At 49.0% G+C, this 24,161-nt stretch overlaps 1 protein-coding gene across 2 annotated transcripts in view; it reads right to left on the bottom strand.

Moving 5' to 3' along the window:
- Positions 1–24,161, bottom strand: part of LOC147081898 (D-glutamate cyclase, mitochondrial-like) — a 46,743-nt gene that overhangs the window by 1,197 nt on the left and 21,385 nt on the right. The window contains exons 7-9 of one of the 2 annotated variants that reach the window (XM_085980600.1): positions 22,798–22,946; positions 19,422–19,541; positions 10,104–10,255 (exon numbers count right to left, since the gene is read on the bottom strand). In XM_085980600.1, coding sequence (XP_085836726.1) covers positions 10,104–10,255; positions 19,422–19,541; positions 22,798–22,946 — 421 coding nt within the window. The remainder of the gene's footprint in view (positions 1–10,103; positions 10,256–19,421; positions 19,542–22,797; positions 22,947–24,161) is intronic. The other variant, XM_085980601.1, reaches the window with a different exon arrangement.

Below are 24,161 nucleotides of genomic sequence, written 5' to 3'. Positions count from 1 at the left end.
TTATACAAAGCTCTGGTTAGCCCCCATCTGGAGTAACTGCGTTCAGTTCCGGGCACCGCTCCTCAGGAAGGATATATTGGCCTTGGGGGAGGTGCAGCTCAGATTCACCAGAATGATACCTGGGCTACAAGGGTCAAATTATGAGGGCAGCTTGCACAGACTGGGCTTGTATTCCCTCGAGTATAGAAGGCTAAGGGGTGATCTAACTGAGGTGGTTAAAATGATTAAAGGTGCTGATAGGTTAGATGGAGAGAAATTATTTCCTCTGGTGGGGGGAGTCCAGAACAAGGGGGCATAAACCTTAAAATTAGAGCCAGGCCGTTCAGGGGCGATGTCAGGAAACACTTCTTCACACAAAGGGGTAGTAGTAATCTGGAGCTCTCTACCCTAAAAAGCTGTTGAGGCTAGGGGGTCAATTGAAAATTTCAAAACTAAGATTGATAGATTTTTGTTAGGCAAGGGTATTAAGGGATACGGAACCAAGGCGGGGAAATGGAGTTAAGATACAGATCAGCCGTGATCTAATTGAATGGCGGTGCAGGCTCGAGGGGCTGAATGGCCTCCTCCTGTTCCTATGTTCTATGTGTTCTTTGAGCCAGTTGCCTACCCAACAACAGCTACTGCACTTCAAACTAATTTATTGGACGTAAAGCACTTTGGGACACTTCTGAGAGACAGGATAAGGCGCTAAGTAAATGCAAGTCTTTCCTTCTTGACGAGAGATAGTGAAACAGGCCAATTACAGCGACAACTTGCATTTATATAGCGCCTTTAATGTAGGAAAACGTCCCAAGGTGCGTTGCGGAAACGCAATCAGACAAAAAAATTGACACCAAGTCAAAGGAGGAGATATTAGGGCAGGTGACCAAAAGATGGGTCAAAGGAGTAAGCTTTACCCACCTTGCTGGAGAGCAGGGCGTGATGTAGGAAACCTAATGTCGAGGAGGAAACAAAATGCACAGGAAACGACTGACACGATTCGTCCATTTCCAAAACAAAGTGAGTTTTTTTTAAGGGCTAAAAGGCTAGCACTGCAGCCTAGGACATCATCGAGGTGGTAATAGATTAGAAAACACAACCAATCAAGAAGTATTGGTTTGAAAGAAAAAGAAAAAGAGACTGTGGCGACATGCCACCATTGGACATAATCCGCTCACGGCGGCACGGACAGTTTACGCAGGCGCACTGCCGGCAGCAGCCGCCCCCAGCCGTGTGCCCTTTCCTCCGGCAGCTTGTTTCCCATAGGGACAGGCTGCCGGGAGCACTTCCTGTCTGGGGAGTATTTAAGTGGTTGCGCGGGCTTTTTAAGCACTTGTTTTTGCCATGATGTAAATTAAAGCAGTTGTGTTCCATCAACTCTGGTCTCGACTCCCATGTTTGCCGCGGTATCTCAACACTGGTGACCCCGACGCTCAGGACGAATCCTAAGCTAGCATGGCGGATACAAACGCAGTCACGGTTAAACTACCGGACTTTTGGGAGAACCTGGCCGAGGCCTGGTTCATTCAAGCCGAGTCCAGATTCCGGCTGAGAAGCATTACAGTCGATGCCACGAAGTACGACTACCTCGTCGCCTCTCTCACCTGCGCCACAGTCCCTAAGGTTCGGGCAGCGCTGCAGGATCCACCAGAGGAAGGCAAGTACGAACATCTGAAGGCTGCGCTCCTTAAAAAATTTCAGGCGTCCTCCTACCAGCGCAACTGCCAACTCCTCGACCTTCCAGGCCTTGGTGACGCTTCACCATCAGACCTGCTTTCCCACATGCTGTCCCTCTCGGACGACAAAAAACCCGGCGCCCTCTTTCGCACGCTTTTCATTTGGCAGCTCCCCGCCAGCATCCACCCGCTCATTGTGGAGTCTGGCTCCATGGACCTGAATGAGATAGCTGAAAAGGCCGACCGGCTGCTCTCCGCGCAGACCGCCCGCGACGTCGCGCCCGACCTCACGGCAACGACCACGCGGTCCCCCCGGCTCACTAGGCCCGACCGCCCTTCCACTCCGGGTCACTGCTACTACCACACCCGTTTTGGCACTAGGGCCCAACGCTGCACGCCACCGTGCACTTTCAAACCCCTCCCCGCACCGGCCCCCACGATGGCCGCGGGGCAAAAGGGGCCCCTACTGTACGTCATCGACGACAGCACCAACCGCCGATTCCTGTGCGACACAGGAGCCCAGCACAGCATCACCCCCGCCTCCGCCCTCGAAATCCAACGCGGTGCACGGGGTGTTACGCTGGCTGCAGCCAATGGCTCTGACATCCGCACATACGGCACCCGCATGGTCACGCTCGACCTCGCAGGCCGCCGCTACCACTGGGAGTTCCTCACAGCCAAGGTCCTCTGTCCACTCATCGGTGCCGACTTCCTACGCGCCCACGGCCTCCTTGTCGACATTCCGAGGCACCGCCTCGTCGACATCAACACTATGGCCCCCATACCTGGCGCAGTCACCCCGGCCCGTTCGGCCGGCCTGACGACCTACTGCCTCGCCAGAGCCACGGACGACTACTCGGCACTACTAGTCGAGTTTCCCGCCCTCACTAACCCGACCTTTTCGGCCAAAGCCGCCAAACACGGTGTGGAGCACTATATCCCCACCACCGGCCCCCCCGGTCGCTGCCCACGCCCGCAGACTCGACCCGGCCAAGCTGGAAATCGCGCGGGCCGAGTTCACCACCATGGAGCAACTCGGCATCATCCGCCGCTCCAGCAGCCCTTGGGCCTTGCCCCTCCACATCGCCCCCAATCCCGGCGGAGGCTGGCGCCCCTGCGGGGACTACCGCCGCCTCAACGATGCCACCACCCCCAACCGATACCCGGTGCCGCACATCCAGGACTTCTCGGCCCGATTGGCCGGACGAACCGTCTTCTCCAAGGTCGACCTGGTGCGCGGTTACCACCAAGTCCCCGTACACCCCGCGGACATCCCCAAAACGGCCGTCATCACCCCATTCGGCCTGTTCGAGTACCTGAGGAAGCCCTTCGGCCTCAAGAATGCAGCCCAGGCTTTTCAGCACCTTATGGACTCAGTCCTCCGGGACCTGAACTTTCTATTCGTCTATCTAGACGACATTCTCGTGGCCAGCTCCTCCAAACAGGAACACCTCGAACACCTTTGCATCCTGTTCGGGCGCTTAGCCCAACACGGGCTTATCCTCAGCCCGGCGAAGTGCCAATTCGGCCTAGCCGAGATCGATTTTCTCGGCCACCACATCACTCCTGTTGGGGCCGTCCCCCTGCCCAACAAGGTGCAGGCCGTCCAGCAATTCCCCCGCCCTAAAACCATCAAGGGCCTCCAGGAGTTCCTCGGGATGGTGAACTTTTACAACAGGTTCATCCCCAGAGCTGCAGCCCTCATGAAGCCCCTATACGATTCCCTCCAAGGTAAATCCGGCAAGATGGCCGTAGCCTGGACCGCTGACACGTCAGGCGCCTCCGACGCCACCAAAAACGCGCTCGCCGACGCCACCTTGCTCGCGCACCCGAGGGCTGATGCCCGGGTCGCGCTCACCACCGACGCCTCCGACCATGCGGTCGGAGCCGTGTTCGAGCAGTGGGTCTATGGCGTGTGGCAGCCACTTGCCTTCTACAGCCGCCAACTGCGCCCCCCGGAGGTCAAATACTCTACTTTCGACCGCAAGCTCCTCGCGCTCCACCTGTCGGTCCGCCATTTCAGGTTCCTGCTGGAGGGCCGCCCCTTTACCGCGTACGTGGACCACAAGCCGCTCACATACGCGATGGCTAAGAACACCGACCCCTGGTCCGCTAGGCAGCAACGCCAGCTCGCGGCCGTGTCCGAGTTTACCACGGACATCCAGCACGTCTCCGGTAGAGACAACGTTGTCGCCGACTGCCTTTCCCGTCCTGCCGTCTGCACGAATCACCTAGCGGCCGACTGCGCGCAACTAGCAGCGGCCCAGCTCACGGACCCAGACCTCCTCTCGGCGGCTACCAGCCTGCCAGGGCTACGCCTAGCCAAGGTCGTGCACGGGCCCGAAGCCACGGCAGTCACTTGCGACGTCTCACTCGGCCAACCCAGGCCGGTCGTCCCTGCAACCTGGCGCCGCCGCATCTTCGACGCGCTCCATAGGCTCTCCCATCCGGGTTCCCGCGCATCCGTTAAACTCCTCTCCCAGCGCTTCGTCTGGCGCGGCCTTAGCAAAGATGTTCGGACTTGGGCCAACTCCTGCCTCGCCTGCCAACGGGCTACGGTGCAGCTGCACACAAAAGCACCCCTGGGAGACTTCGAGGTACCCAGCCGCCGCTTCGACCACGTACACGTCGACATCGTCGGTCCTCTGCCGCCATCGCAAGGCCAAACTTATCTTCTCACGATGGTCGACCGCTACACACGCTGGCCTGAGGCAGTGCCGCTGACCTCCACCACCACAGCCGACATCGCCAGGGCGTTCATTAACACCTGGGTCGCGAGATTCGGTGTACCGGCCGACATAACCTCCGACAGAGGCACCCAGTTCACCTCCGAACTCTGGACGGCCACAGCACGCAACCTCGGGGTGACGCTCCACCGAACCACGGCGTACCACCCACAGGCCAATGGGCTGTGTGAACGCTTCCACAGGTCACTCAAGGCCTCACTTCGCACCAGCCTGCAGGACAGTACCTGGACTGACCGCCTACCGTGGGTGCTGCTAGGCCTACGTACCGTGGTCAAGGAAGACCTCCAGTCCTCAGCAGCGGAGTTAGTCTATGGACAACCGCTGCGCGTACCAGGCGAATTCCTTCCGGAGGCTACCACGCCTTGGTCGGCCGAACAGCAGCAGCTCAACTCTTTCTCTTCCGCTCAACAGTTCGCCCCACTTCCAGTCAACCGACACGGCGAACTCGCACCTTACGTCCCGCCAAACTTACAGCAGGCACGTTTCGTCTTCGTGCGACACGACGCACACCGCAGACCCCTGCGACCCCTGTACGACGGACCGTACGAGGTACTACAAACCAGGGACAAGGTCTTCAAGCTGCGACTCGGCGACAGGGTTGAAACGGTCTCCATCGACCGACTCAAACCAGCACACACAGAACCAGGGGAACAGGTCCCCGTGGCCCGACCTCCAACTAGAGGCCGTCCCGCCAGCAAGCTAGCACAGCCGGCGGCGAACCGCCCGGCCTCACCAACTAGACCGGCGGCCACTCAGAGCCGCTCCGGCAGAACCATTAGACCACCGTCACGACTCGTCTACTCCTCCTAAGCGGATTCTGGGGGGAGCTCTGTGGCGACATGCCACCATTGGACATAATCCGCTCACGGCGGCACAGACAGTTTACGCAGGCGCACTGCCGGCAGCAGCCGCCCCCAGCCGTGGGCCCTTTCCTCCGGCAGCTTGTTTCCCGTAGGGATAGGCTGCCGGGAGCACTTCTTGTCTGGGGAGTATTTAAGTGGTTGCGCGGGCTTTTTAAGCACTTGTTTTTGCCATGATGTAAATTAAAGCAGTTGTGTTCCATCAACTCTGGTCTCGACTCCCACGTTTGCCGTGGTATCTCAACAGACTTGTATTTCTACAGTGCCATTCACAACCTCAGAAAGTCCCAAAGCACTTTACAGCCACTGAAGTACTTTTTGAAGTGTAGTCACTGTTGTAATGTAGGAAACACGTCAGCCAATTTAGAATCATAGAACGGTTACAGCACAGGAGGCCATTTGGCCCCTCGAGCCCGTGCTGCCTCTCTGTAAGAGCACTTCAGCTAGTCCCACTCCCCGGCCCATTCCCCGTAGCCCCACAAATTTTTTCCTTCAGGTACTTATCCAATTCCCTTTTGAAAGCCACGATTGAATCTGCCTCCACCACCCTTTCAGGCAGTGAATTCCAGATCCTAACCACTCGCTGCGTAAAAAAGACTTTCCTCACACCGTCTTTGGTTCTTCTGCCAATCACCTTGAATCTGTGCCCTCTGCTTCTCGACCCTTCCGCCAATAGGAACAGTTTCTCTCTATCTACTCTGTCCAGACCCCTCATGATTTTGAACACGTCTATCAAATCTCCTCTCAACCCTCTGCTCTAAGGAGAACAGCCCCAGCTTCTCCAGTCTGTCCACGTAACTGATGTGCCTCAACCCTGGAACCATTCTTGTAAATCTTTTCTGTACCCTCTCTAAGACCTTCACATCGTTCCTAAAGTGTGGTGCCCAGAATTGGACACAATACTCCAGTTGAGGCCGAACCAGTGTTTTATAAAGGTTCATCATAACTTCCTTGCTTTTGTACTCTATGCCTCTATTTATGAAGTCCAGAATACCGTATGCTTTTTTAACAGCTTTCTCAACCTGCCCTGCCACCTTTAATGATTATTGCACATGTACCCCCAGGTCTCTCTGTTCATGCACCTGCTTTAGAATTGTACCATTTAGTTTATATTGCCTCTCCTCATTCTTCCTACCAAAATGTATCACTTCACACTTTTCTGCGCTAAATTTCATCTGCCATGTGTCCGCCCATTTCACCAGCCTGTCTATGTCTTCTTGAAGTCTATCACTATCCTTCTCACTGTTCACTACACTTCCAAGTTTTGTGTCATCTGCAAATTTTGAAATTGTGCCCTGTACTCGCAAGTCATAAATATAAATCAAGAAAAGCAGTGGTCCTAGTACTGACCCCTGGGGAACACCACTGTATACCTTCCTCCATTCCGAAAAACAACCGTTCACCACTGCTCTCTGTTTCCTGTCACTTAGCCAATTTCGTATCCATGTTGCCACTGTCCCTTTTATTCCATGGGCTTCAACTTTGCCGGCAAGCCTATTATGTTCACCACATCAACTGCATTGCCCTCATCAACCCTCTCTGTTACCTCATCAAGAAACTCGATCAAGTTAGTTGAACACGATTTTCCTTTAACAAATCCGTGCTGGCTTTAATCCACACTTTATCCCTGATTATCATTTCCAAATGCTTTCCCACTACCGAGGTTAAACTGACTGGCCTGTAGTTGCTGGGTTTATCTTTACACCCTTTTTTGAACAAGGGTGTAACATTTTCAATTCTCTAGTCCTCTGGCACCACCCCCGTATCTAAGGAGGATTGGAAGATTATGGCGAGTACCTCCACGATTTCCTCCTTAACCTCCCTCAGCATCCTAGGATGCATCCCATCCGGTCCTGGTGACTTATCAACTTTAAGTTCAGACAGCCTTTCTAGTAGCTCCTCTTTATCAATTCTTATCTCATCCAGTATCTCCACTACCTCCTCTTTTACTATGACTTTGACAGCATCTTCTTCCTTGGTGAAGACAGATGCAAAGTACTCATTTAGTACCTCAGCCATGCCCTCTGCCTCCATGCGTACGTCTCCTTTTTGGTCCCTAATCGGCCCCACCCCTCCTCTTACTATCCGTTTATTATTTAATATGCCTATAGAAGACTTTTGAATTCCCTTTTATGTTAGCTGCCAATCTATTCTCATGCTCTCTCTCTGCCCCTCTTATTTTCTTTTTCAGTTCTTCTCTAAACTTTCTATATTTAGCCTGATTCTCAGATGTATTCTCAACCTGACATCTGTCATATGCCCCCTTTTTCTGCTTCATCTTATGCTTTATCTCTTCCATCATCCAGGGAGCTCTGGCTTTAGTTGCCCTACCTTTCCCCCTCGTGGGAATGTACCTCGACTGTACCCGAACCATCTCCTCTTGAAAGGCAGCCCATTGTTCGATTACAGTTTTGTCTGCCAATCTTTGATTCCAATTTACCCGGGCCAGATCCGTTCTCAACCCACAAAAATTTGCCTTCCTCCAATTAAGTATTTTTACTCTAGATTGCTCCCTGTCCTTTTCCATAGCTAATCCAAACCTTATGATACTGTGATTACTGTTCCCTAGATGTTCCCCTACTGACATTTGCTCCACTTGACCCACCTCATTCCCCAGAACCAGATCCAGCAATGCCTCCTCCCTCGTTGGGCCGGAAACATACTGATCAAGAAAGTTCTCCTGAACACACTTCAGAAATTCGTCCCCATCTCTGCCTTTTACACTATTACTATCCCAGTCTATATTAGGACAGTTGAAGTCGCCCATTATCACAACTCTATAGTTCTTGCACCTCTCTGTAATTTCCCTGCAAATTTGCTCCTCTATATCTTTCCCACTAGTTGGTGGCCTATAGAATACACCTAGTAGTGTAATGGCACTTCTATTATTTCTTAACTATAACCAAATAGATTCTGTCCTTGACCCCTCCAGGACATCCTCTCTCTCCAGCACTGTAGCATTCTCCTTAACCAATACTACCACCCCACCTCCTTTCTTTCCTTCCCTATCTTTCCTGAACACCTTCGGCTGAAAATTCAGTAGCCTTAGCGCCTCATTTGAGGCGCTAGAGGGCCTTGCGCCGGAGTTATGGCCAGTAGTGAAATTCCCTGGGGCCCTAAATCGGCGTTGCTCCAGTAACGCTGCGCCGGCACCGATGACGTCATCGGTGTGCGCAGCGTCCCGGTTGCCGTGGTAACCCGCCCGAACTCCGAAATTGAGTTGCGGCCGCCTCGCCCGTGGCAGCCGCAACCAGCGTTTTGTCAGAGGTGCCTTACTGCAGTTAGCGCCGGCGCATTAAAGGCCCCGCGGCGGCCGGCCGCTTTCCCGCCGGCCGCCTGCCCACAGCTCCCTCCCCGGACTTCTCTCCACCCACCCCCCCCGGAACAGATGCAAGCCCGGCACTTGTCCGAGGTGCCGGGCTCATTTTTAAGCAGATTTGCGCGGGCCGCGGCCGGGTGCAGGCAGCTCCTTCTTAACGGAAGGAGGAGGCCTGCACTTCCCCAGCCTGCCGCACCGCATCGGGTGCCGCAGCGCCGGAATTGTGGCGCGAAACGGCAGTTAGCGCCCTTTTCCAGGCGCTAAGACCCTTCAGTGGCGCCGGCAGCCGTTTGGGCGCGGCGCCACTGAATTTTTGGCGCGCGCAGGGGACTTAGCGCCGGCACTAATTTCCGGCGCTAAAGCCCTGGCTAAGCCAAAACCCAATTTCTAGGCCCTTATATCCAGGAATATTTAAAACCCAATCCTGCCCTTTTTTGAGCTAGGTCTCCGTTATCGCCACAACATCATATTCCCATGTGGCTAATTGTGCCTACAGCTCATCAACCTTATTTACCACACTTCGTGCATTCACACACGCGCACTGTAAACCTAAACAAAGGGCAATGTGATAATGACCAGATAATTTTTTTTTAGTGATGCTGGTTGAGAAATATTGGTCCAGGATTGAACTCCCCATCTCTTCTTTGAAAGCTTTTGGGTCTAGGAGGAGGGTGATATATAAGGAAGGATATACTCCTTAGAGGCGGTGCAACGAAGGTTCACTAGATTGGTTCCTTGGATGAGAGGGTTGTCCTATGTGTAGAGATTGAGTAGATTGGGCCTGTACTCTCTGGAGTTTAGAAGAATGAGAGATGATCTCATTGAAACATATAAGATTCTGAGGGAGATTGACAGGGTAGATGCCAAAAGGCTGTTTCCCCTGGATGGGGAGTCCAGAACTAGGGGTCACAGTCTCAGTATAAGGGGTCAGCCATTTAGGACTGAGATGAGGAGAAATTTCTTCGCTCAGAGGGTTGTGAGTCTTTGGAATTCTCTACCCCAGAGGGCTGTGGATGCTGAGTCGTTGAGTATATTCAAGGCTGAGATCGATAGATTTTTGGACTCTAGGGGAATCAAGGGATGTGGGGATGGGGCGGGAAAGTGGAGTTGAGGTCGAAGATCAGCCATGATCTTATTGAATGGTGGAGCAGGCTCAAAATGCTGTATGGCCTACTCCTGCTCCTAATTCTAATGTTCTTAAAATGAACAGAGGGTAGGAGTTCCATAATTTTGAGATCATGAGAAGGAACAAGCCAGAAGAGATGGTGTGATGAGTCTTGATTTCAAAACAGTGAAAATGCAGGGAAGAGGAAGGTGGAGAGCTGAAGGAACAAGAGAGTAAAACTCAGGAGCATTGAGCTTAGTAGTATTGATAAAATAAGAGACAAGAAAAGGCTGCGATGGGAAGAGAGAGAGAGGCGATAGGAGCAAGAGGCTAGAAAAGGATCACATGCAACTCCACTGGAGGAAGGAGATAGAGAGAAATGGTCCTCTATCCTGGTGAGAAAATACTGTTACCTACCTTACGGACACTAGGTAGTGCCGAGATACATCCATCCATTTCAGACGTCTTAGGAAACCCAACCGCTTTGCGTAGGTAGCGTTCGTGGATTGTACAGGTGTTGAGAATGTACAGAGCACAGGCTACAGCATAGCCTCCCCAGTTTGACACACCTAATAAAACACATTGCCATTTAAGATTGCTTCTTCTACTGTTTACAGACTGGAAGAGCTCTGTTTTGATTTAGCCAAATCTCAAGGTGTCATCAATCGGCCCATCAATCCCACTAATTCCAGAGCCTGCAACTGTTCTATGACAGACATCTATTCCACACCACCTGTTGGTCTCCTACATGGAACACTCATTTCTTTCCCTCAGAAAAATAACTTGCCTAGAATTTATTGAGAGGAACTAATTACGGGTACCCCAAGCCCGCCCCCACCCCAACCCGCCTCCGTGCCATCTTCCCAGGAGGCGGGTAGACGACCCGTGCCGGGTCCCGTCTCCTGGAGGCGGGAAGGGGATTACAGCCACTTAACTGCCTGTTAACAGGTAGTTAACAGACGGTTAAGAGGATTATCCCCATTTTTCCAGCAGAGGCTGTAGAGAGGGCTTTAAACTAACTAGTCGGGGGGAGCTTCCTAGAGAACAAATAATAAAAATGACAACAGAGAAGGTCATAGACTTAGGTAGCAGTGGGGAAATTAAAAACCAGAGCGTGTCAGGAAGGGGCAGAAGGTATGGAGTAAAAGGTAAAGTAATAAAAAGGGCAAAAGCAGGAAATAAGTGTCACAAAACACATTTGAAAGTTCTCTATCTGAATGCACGTAGCATTCGTAACAAAATAGACGAGTTAAAGGCACAAATAGCTACATATGGGTATGATCTTGTGGCCATTACAGAAACATGGCTGCAGGGTGACAATGCCTGGGAATTAAACATACCAGGTTATTTAACAATCAGGAAGGACAGGCAGGAAGGAAGGGGAGGTGGGGTGGCTATGTTAATAAAGGAAGGAATCACTGTAATACAGAGAAATGATATTGGGTCAAAAGATCAGGACAATGAAACAGTTTGGGTGGAGATAAGGAATAATAAGGGGAAAAAAACACTAGTGGGCGTAGTCTATAGGCCTCCGAACAGTCGCAACTCGGTTGGACGGAGTATCAATCAGGAAATAGTTGAGGCTTGTAATAAGGGAACATCTATAATTATGGGGGATTTTAACTATCATATTAATTGGACAAATCAAATTGGGCAGGGCTGCCTTGAGGATGAGTTCATTGAGTGTATTAGGGATGGGTTTCTTGAGCAGTATGTAACTGAACCGACCAGGGGGCAAGCAACCTTAGATCTGGTCCTGTGTAACGAGACAGGATTAATTAAAAATGTCCTAGTAAAGGATCCCCTTGGAATGAGTGACCATAACATGGTTGAATTCCATATTCAATTAGAGGGTGAGGAGGTTGTATCTCAAACAAGCGTGCTAAGCTTGAATAAAGGAGACTATGAAGGTATGAGAGCGGAATTGAGTAAAGTGGATTGAGAAAATAGATTAAAGGGTAAGACGATACATGATCAGTGGTGTACATTTAAGGAGTTATTTTACAACTTCCAAAAAAAGTATATTCCACTGAGAAAAAAAGGGTGTAAAAGAAAAGACAGCCATCCGTGGCTAAGTAAAGAAATTAAGGATAGTATTCGACTAAAAACAAGGGCATATAAGGTAGCCAAATCTAGTGGGAGGATAGAGGATTGGGAAAACTTTAAAAGACAGCAAAAAATAACAAAAAGATTGATTAAGAAAGGGAAGATAGATTATGAAAGTAAATTAGCAAAAAATATAAAGACAGATAGTAAGAGTTTTTATAGTTATATAAAAAGAAAAAGGGTGGCTAAAGTAAATGTTGGTCCCTTAGAGGATGAGACCGGGAAATTAATGGTGGGAAATATGGAGATGGCAAAAACACTGAATGAATATTTTGTATCAGTCTTTACAGTAGAGGACACCAAGAATATCCCAACACTGGACAAGCAGGGGGCTATAGGGGGGGAGGAGATAAACACGATCAAAATCACTAAGGAAGTGGTACTCGGTAAAATAATGGGACTCAAGGCGGATAAATCACCTGGACCTGATGGCTTACATCCTAGGGTCTTGAGGGAAGTGGCGGTAGGGATTGTGGATGCATTGGTAATAATCTTCCAAAACTCCCTGGACTCAGCAAAGGTCCCAGCAGACTGGAAAACTGCTAATGTAACACCCTTATTTAAAAAGGGCAGTAGACAGAAGGCTGGAAACTATAGACCGGTTAGCCTAACATCTGTGGTAGGTAAAATTTTGGAGTCCATTATTAAGGAGACAGTAACAGGACATTTGGATAATCATAATTTAATAAGACAAAGTCAGCATGGTTTTATGAAGGGGAAGTCATGTTTGACAAATTTGCTGGAGTTCTTTGAGGAAGTAACATATAGGGTGGATAAAGGTGAACCAGTGGACGTAGTGTATTTAGACTTCCAAAAGGCATTTGACAAGGTGCCACACAAAAGATTATTGCTTAAGATAAAAAATCACGGGATTGGAGGTAATATTCTGGCATGGATAGAGGATTGGCTATCTAACAGAAGGCAGAGAGTTGGAATAAATGGTTCATTCTCAGACTGGCAATCAGTAACCAGTGGTGTTCCGTAGGGGTCAGTGCTGGGTCCCCAACTCTTTACAATCTATATTAACGATTTGGAGGAGGGGACCGAGTGTAACACATCAAAGTTTGCAGATGATACTAAGATGGGAGGGAAAGTAGTGAGTGAGGAGGACATAAAAAATCTGCAAGGGGACATAGACAGGCTAAGTAAGTGGGCAGAGATTTGGCAGATGGAATACAATACAGGAAAGTGTGAGGTTATGCACTTTGGCAGGAAAAATCGTAGAGCAAGTTATTATCTTAATGGCAAGAAACTGGAAAGTACTGAAGTACAAAGGGATCTGGGGGTCCTGGTGCACGAAACTCAAAAGGTTAGTATGCAGGTGCAGCAAGTGATTAAGAAGGCCAATGGAATGTTGGCTTTCATTGCTAGGGGGATAGAATATAAAAATAGGGAGGTATTGCTTCAGTTGTACAAGGTATTGGTGAGACCGCACCTGGAATACTGCATACAGTTTTGGTGTCCATACTTAAGAAAGGACATACTTGCTCTCGAGTCAGTACAAAGAAGGTTCACTCGGTTAATCCCGGGGATGAGGGGATGGACATATGAGGAGAGGTTGAGTAGATTGGGACTCTACTCATTGGAGTTCAGAAGAATGAGAGGCGATCTTATTGAAACATATAAGATTATGAAGGGGTTGGATCAGGTGGATGCAGGGAGGATGTTCCAGATGATGGGTGAAACTAGAACTAGGGGGCATAGTCTTAGAATAAGGGGCTGCCCTTTCAAAACTGAGATGAGGAGGAACTACTTCACTCAGAGGGTGGTAGGTCCATGGAATATGCTGCCCCAAAAAGCTGTCGAAGCTACATCATTACATAAATTTAAAACAGAAATAGACAGTTTCCTAGAAGAAAAGGGAATTAAGGGTTACGGGTGTTAAGTCTGTGAATTATTTAGTTAATTAAGACACAGACTAATGAGTAACAATAAAAACAGGTCTTTACTGGTTGGAGGTAGGGACTATACTGAATACAAGATTACTGCACAGTGCTTATATACCGGTGTGTTCACCCCCGGTATTACGTCTACAGCAGCCTGAGAAAGTAGTACATCTCTTAAGGTGGAACAGGCTTAAGCTCTCTTAAGGTGGAACAGGTTACATACACAACACTCCTCCCTTCTTAGCTTTATAGTCATCCCCCCATTTAACATAACGTAATAACATATATACATATATAACTTCATGTTTAACGTAACATATCACAGATTCAGTCTCTGCGGAAAACAGTTCACTGATTCAATCTCTGTGGTGTAGTCGGTTCACGTTACTCATTCAATAGTCCTTTCATGGATTTAACAGCTTGAACTTCCGAACTGATTTGGCTCCGTTCGGAGGGACCACGTGTGTGATCTGGTAGAGGTGATAATGGTTCAGATGGGTCATCTTCTGTTTTTACTTTTCCTTTTCTGCTTCTTGGAGACTCTCTGGGCTCCATTGTCAGCTGCCACAGCTGCCAGCTGCATGCGCAGTTCCTCCTTCTCTTCCTCCTGTTTCCGTCGTAGAGCCAGCTTCTCCCGATGTTCCGTAGACTTTTGGTGCTCCTCCATGATTTCTGCACTTTGGGAGTCGAAGTTACAAGCTGGGCAGGACAGGACATCGTAATATTCGGTGTCGTCCACCAGGTCATGGTAATATTCGGTGTCGTCCTGAGCTAGACCAGTGAGAGGGTCGTCTATTTCCTTCATACCCAGCTGGACGTTAGCCAGCTCTTGTTCCAAATCCAGACATCTTTCCTGAAGAGACTTCTTCATGTGTACCTCTGCATCCAGCTTTTTCTGGGCTTTCAGCAAGTCGTTTACTAGTGACCTCATTTGTGATTTTAATACTTCAACTTCCTTTGGAGATTGATTGATCGGACTATGCAATCCCTCTACCGGAGCAGCTGTTTCAGCGGTCTGTTGTTCTACATTGACGTGAGTCAGCGTACTTTTGGCATCCAATGGCTGCTCTGTTGCAGTCGTTTCAGTCTGTGTCGTCACATCAGCCATCTCAATGACTTTTGAGAGCTCCGAACCCTTTTCCTTTGAAGATCGCAGCTCGTGTTCAAGTTTTTCCCATTTCAGAGTCTTGTCCCTCAGCATATGAAGGAGTTGGCTGACCGTTAACTCTTCTGACACCAGATTATGGCACGCACCTTCAGAACCTGAATCAGCTTTGATTCGTTCGGCCTCCTCGCGCAGATGGTTGGTGTGCTCCTGCTCCATTTTCTCCATCAGTTGCTTCTGTTGCCTTTCCAGATTCTCCCACTCTGTAACAAAGAACTTTTTTATTTCATTCATCTCTTGCTCAAAACGGCGAATCATTTGTTCTAATTGCTGTTGTAGTTTGAAATGGAGTTGAGTTCGAGCCCAGTGTCCCTCAAAAATGTGCATATCGGTAGACTTGACAGACTCAGAATTCTCTGTTAAACTATGTTGTTGTTGCTCAGTGGAATTCTGTGCTGAAACTTTGTCTTTTGCACATGGGTTGGTCTTACCATCATCAGTTCTAGAGTCTGGGCTGATTATCTGCACCGAGTTCTCACTCTTTATGGCTTTTAGCGAATGCCAGTCCATATTTATGTTTCTAAACCACTCCCGGCCTAGTAGTGGTGGACCTCCCTCCGGTAGCACATATAAGTCCATTATTTGACTTCCTTCGCCCCTGTTGGCCACTGCAACCTTTATTGTCCCGATGGGGTACACTCTCTGCCCCGTGTAGGTTGTCAATATAATCTCCGTATCCTGTAGGGGAATATGTTGGAATAACCTTCTGTAATCTTTCTTATTCATGACCGACAATGCCGATCCAGTGTCCAATTCCATTTTTACTTGGACTCCTTCTATCTGAAGAGTAACCCAAATTGTCTGGAGGTCTGCACCCTTACCAACGTTGAGTACCCTTAAGCTAGCCAGTTCAATACTGCTTAAGCCAGCCAGTTCATTACTGCTAGCGTCTGAATCGGACTCCTGTTCGGCCACCTTGTGTACCTTTGCGTATTTCCCTTGCAGTGACTTCTTGTTGCTGGTCTTCTTCCCTGACCTGCATACTCTAGCTATATGTCCAAGCCTACCACATGTTCTGCATTCTTGGTTTTTAAACCAACACTGGTTCTGATCATGCGTTGTCTTTCCACAATGATAACATTTAACAGAACTCACACCCAATTTGTGTGCACTGAGCTCCGGTGACCGTAGCTGCATTACTGCCGTGCCTCTCGCTGCGGCTTCGTGTGCTGCTGCCATAGTGACCGCCTTCTCAAGCGTCAGCTCATTCTCCTCGAGCAGTCGCTTTTGTGTATCTTGTTTAAATAAACCACACACAAATTTGTCTCGTAGTGCATCTGTCAGTCCCGTTCCAAACTGACAATATTTCACTAATTTACGCAATTCCAGCAAATATTCAGCATTGCTTTCATTCTGTAGTTGCCTTCTGTCGTAAAATTTAAATCGTTCCGCTAGCATCAGCGGCGTGGGGTTTAGATGATCTTTCAGGACAGTAACAATCTCATCGAACGTCTTATCCGCCGGTTCATCTGGTGATAACAGGTGTTTCAATTGCCCGTATGTCTTCGCACCCATTAAATTTAATAATGTTAGTGCTTTATCTTGCTCACGAATTTTATTGGCCTTACAATAATTTTTTACTCGTTCTACATATATGGCCCAATCCTCGATGTCACTATCAAAGGTGCCAATATTCCCGTGTTTAGGCATTGTTACAATTTTGTTGGAATTTTATGTTACACAAGATGGCGGCTTCCCGCTCTTTGTCGTCGTCCTCCACTCCCAAGATGGCGGTTTTCCCGCGTTTGGCGGTCTTCACCCGTCCCCCGACGCTGTCTGTAAGCCCGAGTGCGGCCCTTATCTTTTATGCGATCGCTGATCGCGAAGCGGCTCCCGACCGAAGCGGCTCTCGGCCCTTATCTGGAGTGCGATCGCTGGCTTGAAACGCCTCCCGCTCGAAGCGGCTCTCGCGCCCTTATCGCAGATGCGATCGATTTGAAAGCGGCCCGGCCCTTATCTGCCGATCGCTATCGCCCTGTACCTCTGTCTTCCCCAGCCCTGTCTTCTACTCCAGTTCACAAGATGATGGAGGCTTCAGGGTCCTAATGCCTGTCGCTTCCAGTGGGGTGGTGAGGTTTGAAACCTCTCTTCAACCGCCGTGGAATAACTGCCGCAGGGTAAGAACCTGACTCGTCGCCAGTGTTAAGTCTGTGAATTATTTAGTTAATTAAGACACAGACTAATGAGTAACAATAAAAACAGGTCTTTACTGGTTGGAGGTAGGGACTATACTGAATACAAGATTACTGCACAGTGCTTATATACCGGTGTGTTCACCCCCGGTATTACGTCTACAGCAGCCTGAGAAAGTAGTACATCTCTTAAGGTGGAACAGGCTTAAGCTCTCTTAAGGTGGAACAGGTTACATACACAACAACGGGGAGCGGGCAGGAATTTGGACATGAGTCTAGGTTCGGATCGGTCATGGCCCTGTGGGTAGCGGAGTGGGCCCAGGGGCCGTGTAGCCTGATCCTGCTCCTGTTTCGTGTGTCTAATTCTGTTAGATTCAGGAGATAGTCCTGTCATAGTGGATTGGCGGGTAGGATCAGATCAGCCATTATCTTATTGAATGGCGGAGCAGGCTCGCGGGGCCAATTGGCCTACTCCTGCTCCTATTTCTTATGTTCTTATGTTCTTATGTTCCCGATATCGGGAAACCCCACCAGGGTCACCGAGGCGAGCAGTGGGTCTGCGGGGTCGGAGGGGTGCAAAAGTGCACTGTGGAGGTGAGTGATGGGTGCAAGTGTGGAGGGGTAAGTATGTGAGGTGAGTGAAAAGTGATAGAACATGTTTACTTACCTTTGTTTCTTCCTGCAGGCTTCAACAGTTGGTAAACCAGAGAGTCTCGCATCTCATCGGCAGAGATGACAGAATGGCTGCTGCATTCTCCGATGCAACAACCATCTAATTTCTGCTCAGGAAAGAGGTTTGATGAGTCTTGAACACAAGGACTCACCAAACACAGAGCTGTCAAACGGTGACAATTCATCTGTCAATGAAACGTCATACGCTGACGTTCTCTGTAACCGGCTTCCCCTTAATTAGCCTGCTGAGCCCGCTGGACGGGCTTAACAAGGTCAATCAAGGGAAAATAGCGTGGGGTGGCCACAAGTCGATGGAGGCGGGACTAAAACCTGACAAGCAGCAGTCCCGCCTCCAACGCGCCCCCATTGGCAAAATCACCCCCATAGTTGGATTTAAAAACTTGTAAGTTAAAGAAATCTGTAAAAGTTTTAAAAATGCAGTACCCAACATTTTCTTTGCTCTGAAACTCACCACGTACAACATTGGATTCTTCACACCACTTCTGCAGCTGTCATCATTCCACAAACAGCAGACTCACAACACGCCGCACTGACCTGGTGCGGTGTCTGGACGTCGGGAAACCCGAGCCAGAAGCGGCAAAATCCAAAAACAGGCTGAAAACTACTGGCAAGTACCTGTTAATAGGCAGGCCTTTAATCCGCTTCCCACCGCTAGGTGTCGGGTCCATTCGCAAATCGGGGACCCGACACGTGGGAAAGCTGTTTGGAAGCGGGTTGACAGTGGGATTGGAACCCGCCGTCAATCAAATCGAATTTAACCTCTGACCTGCCTCCAAACCCGCACTCTAAGCGCCGGCAAAATCGCAGCCATAGTGTCCTTGAGTACTGTGTGCAGTTTTGGTCGCCTTACCTGAGGAAGGACGTTCTTGCCATGGAAGGAGTGCAGCGAAGATTCACCAGGCTGATACCTGGGATGGCAGGAATGACGTATGAGGAGAGATTGTGTCGATTGGGCTTATACTCACTGGAGTTTAGAAGATTGAGAGGGGATCTCATCGAAACTTATAAAATTCTGTCAGGCCTGGACAGACTAGATGCAGGAAGGATGTTTATGATGGCCGGGGAGTCCAGAACCAGGGGTCATAGTCTAAGGATAAGGGGTAAGCCATTTAGGACTGAAATGAGGAGGAATTTCTTCACCCAGAGAGTGGTGAACCTGTGGAATTCTCTGCCACAGAGGGCGGTGGAGGCCAGTTCATTAAATATATTCAAAAAAGAGTTGGATATATTTCTTAAGGCTAAAGGGATCAAGGGATATGGGGAGAAGGCAGGGACAGGGTACTGAATTTGGATGATCAGCCATGATCTCATTGAATGGCGGAGCAGGCTCGAAGGGCCGAATGGCCTACTCCTGCTCCTATCTTCTATGTTTCTATGTTTCTATGTCTAAACATATGAAGCCTTGGTACTCTCCAGAAACTGAACGATTTGATCACCTCCACCTAGCACAGCCAGGAGATACCACAGCCTAGACTTAGCATGGCTCAGATCAGTAAATCCAACAGTGTGCGAATTAAAACTTGCATCCTCCCTCTCCCCGGGACTTAACAACAGTTTCCTAATGATCAGCACCACCACTTTGTTTCCAGAATATCACAGATTAAATAACTGTCCAAAGTTGACCCTGAATTTATTTAATTATTTAAAAGCTTTGAATTCCACCAATTAGCGATCCTATGCTCAGTACCTACTACATATTCAGGACCAACCTTTGGACTGTCCAATGTATTGGTACAAAGTCCAGTAAACCCACCTGCGATGACCGTAAAATCTGCTTCGACGTCACAAGCTATCAGGTCCCCATTGTGCACATGTTTTTTGACGGCCTCTTTCACCTTTCCCATTCCCAGTTCGTTCCCTCCATCACCAATACCTGGAGAACAAAGAGACACAACTTTGTTTTAAATTTGTTCCTGGGATGCGGGCGTCGCTGGCAAGGCCGGCATTTAGTGCCCATCCCTAGTTGCCCTTCAGAAGGTGGTAGTGAGCCGCCTTCTTGAACCGCTGCAGTCCGTGTGGTGAAGGTGCTCCCAAAGTGCTGTTAGGGAGGGAGTTCCAGCATTTTGACCCGGCGACGATGAAGGAACGGCCGATATATTTACCAGTTAGGATGGTGTGTGACTTGGAGGGGAACTTGGAGGTGGTGGTGTTCCCATATGCCTGCTGCCCTTGCCCTTCTAGGTGGTAGAGGTCGCGGGTTTGGGAGGTGCTGCCGAAGAAGCCTTGGCGAGTTGCTGCAGTGCATCTTGTAGATGGTACACACTGCAGCCACGGTGCACCGGTGGTGGAGGGAGTGAATGTTTAAGGTGGTGGATGGGGTGCCAATCAAGCGGGCTGCTTTGTCTTGGATGATGTCGAGCTCCTTGAGTGTTGTTGGAACTGCACTCACCCAGGCAAGTGGAGAGTATTCCATCACACTCCTTACTTGTGCCTTGTAGATGGTGGAAAGGCTTTGGGGAGTCAGGAGGTGAGACACTCGCCGCAGAATATCCAACCTCTGACCTGCTCTTGTAGCCACAGTATTTATGTGGCTGGTACAGTTAAGTTTCTGGTCAATGGTGACCCCTAGGATGTTGATGGTGGGGGATTTGGCGATGGTAATGCCGTTGAATGTCAAGGGGCGGTGATTAGATTCTCACTTGTTGGAGATGGTCATTACCTGGCACTTATCTGGCGTGAATGTTACTTGCCATTTATCAGCCCAAGCGTGAATGTCATCCAGGACTTGCTGCATTCGGGCATGGACTGCTTCATTATCTGAGGAGTTGCGAATGGAACTGAACATGGTGCAATCATCAGCGAACATTCCCATTTTTGAGCCTGATGGAGGGAAGGTCATTGATGAAGCAGCTGAAGATGGTTGACCTTGGGGCAAGCTAGGTTGCATCCATGATCAGAATGCAATACCTGGCCGACTTGGTTCAGGTGCACACATCAGGGCAAGGACTCAAGCTCAGAAGAGGGAAGGTGAAGGCAGAGTTTGACTTTAATTACTTTACACAAAGGATGATGAATGTACGGAACAGACCAATGGGCAGGTAGTGAAGGTGGACAGTCTTGGCCAATTCAGGAGGGAACTGGGCAGGTATTTGGCAGAGAAAGGGATTGAGGGGTAAGAGAGCGAGAGTAGTATATGGTAAACCAAATACAGTAGTCACTTCTAATCCTGTATATTTCTCTGCTCCTATCTTTGTTCACTTGCTTCCCCACAATCTTACAGATGCATATTTGGGATGTAGTCCTAAGAAGGTTGACATAGAAAGAATTTACAGTACAAAAAGTAACATTTGCTGAAATTTTAGGCTGAACACTTATGATCACCATCGTCAAGGAGACCTTCTACAAAACAAATCACCTCCAGGAATTATCATTAACTTTTGAAATAAAGGCAGGAAATGATCAGCATCTGAAGAGAATGATAGGGTAATGTTATGGGTGGATTGTTTTGCCAAAACTCGTACAGACCCTTTTATGGGACTAACCCAGACATATTTAAGAAGGGGGAGAGGAGAGGAACAGATGGAGATCAAGATTTTAAATCCACTAACAGCTTTCATAGAGGCCATTTGTGATGGGTGAGCCTGAAGAGTGAGTGGCATCTCAGGGGTGGAATCTCAGCCAAATCCTCACCAATCATTTACAACAACTTGCATTTATATAGCACCGCTAACATAGTAAAACATCCCAAGCCGCTTCACAGGAGCGTAATCAGAACAATAGCGTCTGACACCGAACCACATAAAGAGATATTAGGACAGGTGACCAAAGGCTTGGTCAAAGAAGTAGGTTTTAAGCAGAGTCTTAAAGCAGGAGAGAAAGGTAGAGAGGTTTAGGGAGGGAATTCCAGAGCTTAGGGCTTCGGCAGCTGAAGGCACGGCCCCCAGTGATGGAGCGATTAAAATGAATACACAAGAGGTTAGATTTGGAGGAGAGCAGAGCTCTAGGAGGGTTGTGGGGCTGGAGGAGGTTACAGAGATAGGGAGGGTGAGGCCATGGAGGGATTTGAACACAAGGATGAGAATTTTAAAATTAAGACGTTGCCAGATCGGGAGTCAATGAAGGTCAGCGAGCACAGGGGTGCTGGGTGAACGGGACTTGGTGCGGGTTAGGAAACGGGCTGCCGGCGCGCAACGCTTCCTGTGGGGATTGCTGGATAGCAATCTGGAGAGAGAACCCTGGCTAATTTCTTCCCCCATTCCTAGTTCTGGAGACCAACCGTTGAACTTGGGCTGGATGTCAGGATTTGGGCCGAGAGCCGATGAAGGAACGGCGATAAATATCCAAGTCAGGAGATTGTGTGACTTGCAGGTGATGGTGTTCCCAAGACACTGCCGCTCTTCTCCCTCTGGGAGAAACAGGTCTCAGGGGAGGGAGGAGCTGTTGAAATAACCTCGGTGAGTTGCCGCACTGCATCCTGTAGCTTTTTAAAAAATTTGTTTATGGGATGTGGGCGTCGCTGGCAAGGCCAGCATTTATTGCCCAACCCTAATTGCCCTTGAGAAGGTGGTGGTGAGCCGCCTTCTTGAACCGCTGCAGTCCGTGTGGTGAAGGTACTCCCACACTGCTGTTAGGGAGGGAATTCCAGGATTTTGACCCAGCGACGATGAAGGAACGGCCGATATATTTCTAAGTCAGGATGGTGTGTGACTTGGAGGGGAACTTGGAGGTGGTGGTGTTCCCATGCGCCTGCTGCCCTTGGCCTTCTAGGTGGATGATCACGGGTTTGGGAGGTGCTGCCGAAGAAGCCTTGGCGAGTTGCTGCAATGCATCTTATAGATGGTACACACTGCAGCCACGGTACGCCGGTGGTGGAGGGAGTGAATGTTTAAGGTGGTGGATGGGGTGCCAATCAAGCGGGCTGCTTTGTCCTGGATGGTGTCGAGCTTCTTGAGTGTTGTACTTATTACAGCCATAGTGGACCAATGGGGGAAGGTGTGGATAGCGAGTCCAGTGGCAGCAACACCGATCAAGCAAACTGCTCTGTCCTGGATGGTGTCGAGCTCCTTGAGTGTAGTTCTGGCTTCAACCATCCAGGCAAGTGGCGAGTGTTCCATCACACTCGTGACGTACAATCCTTTTTCTCAAAGTACGTGGGACAGTTTCCAACCCAACGTTAAGTTTGTACTTACCAGTTGTGACGATTCCGGGGATGTCCTCTGCTGTTAGGAACAGTTTGTCAATGGGATCCACCAAATGTTTAATGTTCACTCTCCATGCATTGTAGTAATTGCCATCTGCAGCCATTCCAGCACGTTCTATCGCTACGAGATGGTCGAACCTGTCCATATTCAAAAGTCATGCAAAATTACTCAATAACTTGTTAATGGCTGAACCCACACGTAAGTTACTGGTTACTGCAAGATGTCCATAAGAACATAAGAACATAAGAAATAGGAGCAGGAGTAGGCCATTCGGCCCCTCGAGCCTGCTCCGCCATTCAATAAGATCGTGGCTGATCTGATCTTGGCCTCAACTCCCCTGTCCCGCCCGCTCCCCATAACCCTCGACTCCCCTGTTTTTCAAAAATCTGTCTATCTCCGCCTTGAATATATTCACTGACTCCGCTTCCACAGCTCTCTGGGGTAGAGAATTCCAAAGATTCATGACCCTCTGAGAGAAGAAATTCCTCCTCATCATTTTAAATGGGCGACCCTTTATTCTGAAACTATGCCCCCAGTTCTAGATACCCCCACGAGTTGAAACATCCTCCCTGCATCTATCCTGTTAAGCCCCCTCAGAATCTTATATGTTTCAATAAGATCCCCTCTCATTCTTCTAAACTCCAATGAGTATAGGCCCAACCTGCTCAATCTTTCCTCATAAGACAACCCCTTCAACTCAGGAATCAACCTCGTGAACCTTCTCTGAACTGCCTCCAATGCAAGTATATCCTTCCTTAAATAAGGAGACCAAAACTGTATACAGTACTCCAGGTGTGGTCTCACCAACGCCCAGTACAATTGTAGCAAGACTTCCCTACTTTTTATACTCCATCCCCCTTGCAATAAAGGCCAATATTCCATTTGCCTTTCTAATTACTTGCTGTACCTGCATGCTAACTTTTTGTGTTTCATGTACAAGGACCCCCAGATCCCTCTGTACCGCAGCATTATGTAGTCTCTCTCCATTTAAATAATATTTAGCTTTTTTATTCTTCCTACCAAAGTGGATAACTTCACATTTTCCCACATTATACTCCACCTGCCAAATTTTTGCCCACTCAGTTAACCTATCTGTACGATAGCAAAATACTGCAGATGTTGGAAATCCGAAATAACAACAGAAAATGCTGGAAAAACTCAGCAAGTCAGGCAACATCCGTGGAGAGAAATTTGAGTTGACGTTTCGGGTTTGACCCTTCTTCAAAACTGGAGAGAAAAGGAACTAGATCTTTGCAGACTCTGTGTCCTCACAACTTGCTTTCCCATCTATCTTTGTATCGTCAGCAATTTTTGCCAAGTCATTAATATAGATTGTAAATAGTTGAGGCTCC

The sequence above is a fragment of the Somniosus microcephalus genome, unplaced genomic scaffold, assembly GCF_052327205.1.
Source record: "Somniosus microcephalus isolate GS21.2 unplaced genomic scaffold, FLI_Smic_1.0 scaffold308, whole genome shotgun sequence".
In the NCBI taxonomy this organism is placed as follows: domain Eukaryota; kingdom Metazoa; phylum Chordata; class Chondrichthyes; order Squaliformes; family Somniosidae; genus Somniosus; species Somniosus microcephalus.
The sequence above is the reverse complement of the archived record's forward strand: the minus strand, read 5'-3'. Positions and strand labels throughout refer to the sequence as shown.